Genomic DNA, 6,073 nt, shown 5'->3' on the forward strand with positions numbered 1-6,073 from the left:
TTTTGTTTGTTCCCCTTTTCATTTTAGTTTCTCATTTTATTCTCAAGAAAATTCACAAGATGAATTTGTGACCTGATTAATAATTATTAATTGCAATTTGTGACACATGGCATCTTACAAAAGATCGAAATTAGCATTTGATGCCTTTTAAAGTTTCATCTAGAAATGCAATTACAAACTCTCGAAATGCAATACATCTTTCTATTGGGAATGATGGAAGAGAGAAGAAGGAAGGAAGGGAAAAGGAAATAAAAGAGGGGAAAAGGATAAATGAAAAGTCACAATAATGAAGAGGTAATAAAAATTACATGTTAGGGGATAAAGTGAAAACTAAGACATAACTTAAGGGAATAATTGTAAATAACCCGAAGGAGAAGTAAAAAAAAAATTACGAAGCGACAATACACTCAGTAGTAACTCCTCCTCGAATCTGTTAAACAAGGAAAATAATAAACAGAGAGACTTGCTTCGAAATTGAGACTTCCAGAATTTCACTCAGAAAATACTACAATAAAGCTCTGCTTGTCTTCCAACGAACGAAAGAGTTGAAAGATCAACCGGAGACTCCAGAAAGATAAACGGAAGATGGAAGAACTAACATCAGCACTGAATGCCCACAAGGACCAAATGGCAGATCTGGTTGAGAAACTCACCGCCGAATTGCGCTCCAGTTTAACTCCTGCCTATAACAACTTTATGGGATTCTTCCATGCCATTGACTGGAGGGTACTAACTTGCATTGTTTCAATTTTTCTCTTAATTTTTGGCATCAAATCCTTGTATTTGTTTAGCCCTATTTTTCCTCAAGTGTTGGACTGGTATGACGTTTCGAGAGGAGGATTTTTCATTTTTTTCCCTGTGTTTTTTTTTGGTGGCATTCTTAATTTCTTCATTGAATTTTAAAAAGGGTTGATTGTTTCAGATTGTAGTACACAATGTCTTCGGGGCTAATTGATTTGTCTTTGCTTTTAATATTTTCCCTCATCACATTATTCAATACTGTGTTACTTATTGATGGGATATATAGCTTTTCATTCATTGCTGTGTTTTTTCGGTTGTAATCTGTTTCATTATAGCCCATATTTTGGACTCGGTTGGCAGGCTAGTAAATCAGGACTTCGAGTTTTTCCAGCTGTTAGGTTTAAGAAAATGTTTTGATTTGGAGCATTGGTATCAGTGCTTTTTAATTCAGTGTAACAACGTATCTTTGAGAAATTTGTGTGGAATAATACAGGTGAAAATAACCAGGAGAAATAGTAAAAGGGAATGGATACCAATTTGGTGCTCTTGGATCTCGCTTTAATGAGTTTGAGTCCAAATATTAGGTTTCGCACTGGTGACTGTAAGTTTTAGGCATTTAAATGTTTTTTTCTTCTGCTTCAATCAGTTTACATCATTGAGTTCAGGCACAATTAACTGTTCGTTGTTTCTCATTTGGTGAAATAGTGCAAAATAGAATTATTTAAATTCTCCATTTTTTTTTTTCATTTCACCAGGTGTGAGATCTTCCTTTCTCTTCTTCGATCTTTGTTCTGATGATGAAAAATTTAAAAGTGTAGCAGTGGTTTCTTCTTATCAAGATCTTGAGTCAATGTAGTCAACCTGATGTTAAGGCTTCGTAATCAGAATAAAAGACTCAGGCATAACTTGAAATTTAAATTGGAAAATAAAATTGTTAGTTGTCAATCTGGTTAGGACAACACCTCTAATTCAATGTTTTCTAAGTCGAGTCAGTATGTTAAAGGCGGTTTTACTGATAAGGTAATGGTAAGATATATTTGCATCTGCATGATTAAAATACTTTTCATGCTTTAGTCTATTAATAATCAGTTGGTCCACAAGGGGCAATGGGATAACTAGGCTTCAGTCTTTTGGCTTCATGTTATTTTGGAGTTAAATTCATTCCTTTAAGTGCACCTGTTTGGATTTTGTCTGGCTCCACCAATTATAGGTTATGAAATTGTTAGTCATGGGAAAGAAAAAAGAGGAGTCAAGGATCTTTGCCTTTGTTACTTATAGCTAGAAAGTCAACAAGAGCTTTGGTAGGCCTTAAATATTAGTTTGCACCACTCAAGCTAGCTGACCAGGTTTAAAAAATGTCTAGTTATTGGTAGTGATTTGAGTGTCTGCTCATTTTTATTAACCAATCAATGTCCATATTCATCTCCCATATTCTTTCCTTTAATTTCTTGTTTCATTTCACCTTGTTTGACATGTGTTGGATCTAAGATAATTTCATTGCTGTATGTATGATATCCTTATTGATTGACATTTGTGTGTGTGTATCTCTCTGCAGGAGCCATGGTTGATATGCCTAGTTGCTTTCCATGCTGTGCTCTTCCTAGTGGCAATCATTTCAAGGAGGAATATTAATTTTCAGATGTGCTTGTTCCTTCTTGCATGTAGGTTTCCTGATGACAACCTTCGTTCAACAGTTAACGATAGCTGTTCATTTATCTCCCTTAATGACGTGTTTCAACAGATTGCAAGTCTGAATTACCTATGCTTTCATGTGTTTATGTCTAATATCTAGTTAGAGAACTTCACCAGATGGATTTTAGCACCATCTAATCTATCTTACCCATCAGCCAAATCTGAAGCCTACAAGAAAAAATGATCAAACCCACTTTATGCTACTAAAGCAAATGATATCCTTCAAGTGGTTGGAGCCGTAGGTTAATTGATTGTGAATCAGTGAAGAATGGTGAAAAATCGTGACTCAGAAGAGCTGCCACATGTTCCAAACCCAAGGTGAGAATTCATCGGCTGAGTTGTGTGGTAAGGACATGTATTGGTGAGAAAATCAAGTTAGATCGTTGAAGATAGACGAAAGGGCCTGTGATCGGTCATGGAAGAGATATGGCATATTAAGTACGTTTCTATGGAGAGGAATGAAGGTCTCTGACTCTCTGGTTAAGGAATAGCTCATGGCTAGTAAATATATTGGACGAAGGAGGAGTACTGAATGAGGGGCATTTGGGTCTAAGAAAAGAAAAGGGAAAAAAAAATAGAGTGGATTGCCATTATAGAAAAAATGGAGTGACAAAATTTGCTGTCATTTACTTATTATTTATCTATTCTGTATGATGATTGAAATACTTAATGCTAAAAGTTAGGGGAAAGCAAGACTACAGTTCTCAAATTGTAACTTCTGCTTTTAGTCACCTCTGGGAATCTCTGCTTTATGTATGCAATCGCTCACAGGAGAAGAAAAAGCAACTAAAAAGATGCATGCATGGTAAAAGCCAACAAAATGAGCACTTTTTTGTTTCATGATTGTTAATCTAACACAAAAGCTGCATAGTAATATATCACAAAGGAGCTATATAATAGGCCAAGGGACATGAAGTTGTCCCTTTCATTCATATTCTGTTTATGTTTGTTACAATGTACTCTTGTATGTGCTTGGATGTTTTCGAAGTTCCACTTTTGCTCTCACACTGCTTCCTTCAATGACTTTTGAACTTCTCTCACTTGAGCTTCTTGAAAGTTAAAAAAGAAAAATGAAAAAAAAAATTAAATGAGCTTCTCCCAGTTAAAGGATCGGCCAGTTGTGTAGACATTACTTTGTTTCTTGAGAAAGTTTGGTGCTTTAAGGTTTTCTTTCCTTTTTTTTTCCTGATATTGGATTTTTTGTGGAAAAGAAGTGAATAGGTACCTGTAATAGAAGTGTTCTCATGAGCATCGAAGAGGAATAGCCTATTCAAGCTTGATGTTTTACCATGAGTTTAAGCTTGCTTGTGCCAAAGTTTCAAAATTGATTAGGATTTGACTGTATCTGAGGAATCCTCCAGTTCGATTGTTAAGACAGAAGAGTGGCCAGGTCACCCAGGTTGAGCGGTTCCTATGATTATTATGCAGTTGTGGGATGGTCAATGGACAGCGAGATCTGATTGAGTTGGTTCCTGGTTGAGCCAGTTGAGGCGGCCAGATTATTAAATGTTAATATAATTTATTTCGCTCATATGCATTGAAAATTTTCTTTGGGCTATGCATTGATAATATTATAGTTCATGGCAGACATAAAGCTGGAAGAGATAACCGAGGTAGTTGATTTTAAGGTCACTTTCTCATCTTTAGCCAAATACCTAAACGTAATCTTGTATCTTCAGGAACCTTGTTCGATTGGCAAAGTTTATGATTACTGTGATATGTACGTGCAACGTTCATGTACTGCAACTTCCTACCTATTGGATGGAATACTTAACGAGATTAGTAGTACTGGCGTTAAATCCTGCCAAAGAACCTGAACTTGTAGAAAGTCAACTTCATGGAAAATCTTATGGTTTAGCAGGGAAGCTTGAGAGGGGAAAAAGCAAAAGCTGATTGTTTAATAGTTTGGTTTGTTGCATAACTTATAAAGTTTTTCAAACGAGCCTGTAGATGGATAAGAATAACAAAGATAGGTTGGCACTAGATAACAGACTTGAACAACATATGACGACATTTAGCTGGTTTGTGTTTTCATAGAAAAGGAAACGGAAGGAAACATTTGCTTTTTGGGTTGGGGGAACGGGACATAAAGTCGCTGAAACTTGCTTAACTTAACATGCTTTAAAGCTTTTATTTTTTGGGTTGTTGATCTAAACTGTCTGTCTAACTGATGCAGTGATCTCAGTCTTAGCAGGCCTAGCCTTGCTGATATATTAGCCGTGTCTCAATTAGATTGTTGTGCATACAGACATCATTCACATCACTTGTTAGCCTTTCATCAGTGTTCTGTCTAGGTGGACTAGAGCAGGACACATGACAAATAAGAATGAGCTATGTTGACTTGCTAAACAAGTGATACTAATAGATTTTGTTGATTTGCTGAGGAAGTTACAGAGAGAATTTTAGTATGAGAGTCTGTTGAAAGTTATGGACAGAAGAAAGTAACGTGTGGAAACTTCCAGTAATGATGTTGCAGAGTCCATCTTTAGTGTATGCCTCCTGAAATGCCCAGCAATGGAAGCAGCCTGTCAAAATTTGCCTGTGAATGTGCACGTTTCATATTTTATCTGAAATTTCACACTTTGTTTTAGGATTACCTGCACGAAAGTAACACTGAAAAAGAGTACCATTGATTTAGTGGCAGGAGTATATCTAGCTGAGTGGCTGAATAGCATCTTAGCTAACAACTGGAAAAGCTTTGCAACCCAGAATTATTTTGACTCACATGGACTCTTTCTCTCAGTACTCTGGTCTGGACCTCTTCTGGTTGTTGCAATTGTAGTATTGGTAAGTCTCTCTCTCTCTCTCTCCCCTCGTAACGCTGCTTCCCTGACTTCTGAACTGCATCATGATCCTGCCCTTTTTGTAGGTAAACACCCTTTTCTCACTATGTTACTTGATTGTGAGATGGAAGAATGCTGAGCTCAGACACCGAGCAAGAGAAGCACGAAACAAGCAGGATTAATTAATTGTTGCTTTTGCTTCAACGCCCTTTTTCAGAGAACTTTTGCTGTAGAATTTTTGGTGGTCTATCTGTTACAGTTTTGATTAATTATCCAATGATGGATATAGGAAACGAGAGACACAAAAACAATTTAGCTTTTCTATAAGCGCAAGTTTTACTGTAGGTGTTATTAGAATATATTACTCTGATTCTGTCTCCTGATAAACTTTTAGATTGCCTAAACATAAGGTTTTATTCTAATACTCTGTACTTGAGATGAAATTCGCCATGATGTCATTGTCAGGATATTGCAGTGGTAACTTTCAGTTGTGCTGCAATTGTTAACTTCTCAGCATGCAAGAGCTATGCAGGGCTCCAGCTACAATTTTGTAACGTAAATGCAGGATCATGAAAAAGAAGAGGGAAGCTAAAGAGAGAAGATAGAATTGATAAGTCAAATTTAAGGGAAAAGATTAGGGGCTGATTGAGAAAACTGAACTTTGGTTTTGTAATAACCTGTTCCGGCGTCACTTATAGTAACTAATGTATTAGAATACTGTTGTGAACTTGTAATCAAACCAACTGCCAGGCGCCTGCTGTGCTGGCCAGCTGTACTTTTAGTATTAGAGGATAGACTGAAAATGGGTACCATTACACGGACAGGGGGCCTGAACGGTGGACGGCCATCTACCGTCC

At 36.7% G+C, this 6,073-nt stretch overlaps 1 protein-coding gene across 1 annotated transcript; it reads left to right on the forward strand.

Moving 5' to 3' along the window:
- The first annotated feature begins 454 nt into the window (after window positions 1-454).
- LOC113740594 (uncharacterized) lies at window positions 455-5,659 on the forward strand. Its single transcript, XM_027268143.2, has 4 exons — window positions 455-726; window positions 2,297-2,402; window positions 5,072-5,220; window positions 5,303-5,659. The coding sequence occupies exons 1-4, from the start codon at window positions 586-588 to the stop codon at window positions 5,396-5,398; spliced, it is 492 nt and encodes a 163-aa protein (XP_027123944.2). The 5' UTR covers window positions 455-585; the 3' UTR covers window positions 5,399-5,659.
- Window positions 5,660-6,073: the final 414 nt, after the last annotated feature.

The sequence above is a fragment of the Coffea arabica genome, chromosome 10e, assembly GCF_036785885.1.
Source record: "Coffea arabica cultivar ET-39 chromosome 10e, Coffea Arabica ET-39 HiFi, whole genome shotgun sequence".
NCBI classification, from domain to species: domain Eukaryota; kingdom Viridiplantae; phylum Streptophyta; class Magnoliopsida; order Gentianales; family Rubiaceae; genus Coffea; species Coffea arabica.

Excerpts from the sequence above, each read along its gene's own strand:
- LOC113740594 (XM_027268143.2), top strand. The coding sequence starts at position 586 with ATGGAAGAACTAACATCAGCACTGAATGCCCACAAGGACCAAATGGCA. Across the intron at positions 727-2,296 it reads TCCATGCCATTGACTGGAGG|GAGCCATGGTTGATATGCCT; the intron begins GTACTAACTTGC and ends ATCTCTCTGCAG. Across the intron at positions 2,403-5,071 it reads GTGCTTGTTCCTTCTTGCAT|TGGCAGGAGTATATCTAGCT; the intron begins GTAGGTTTCCTG and ends CCATTGATTTAG.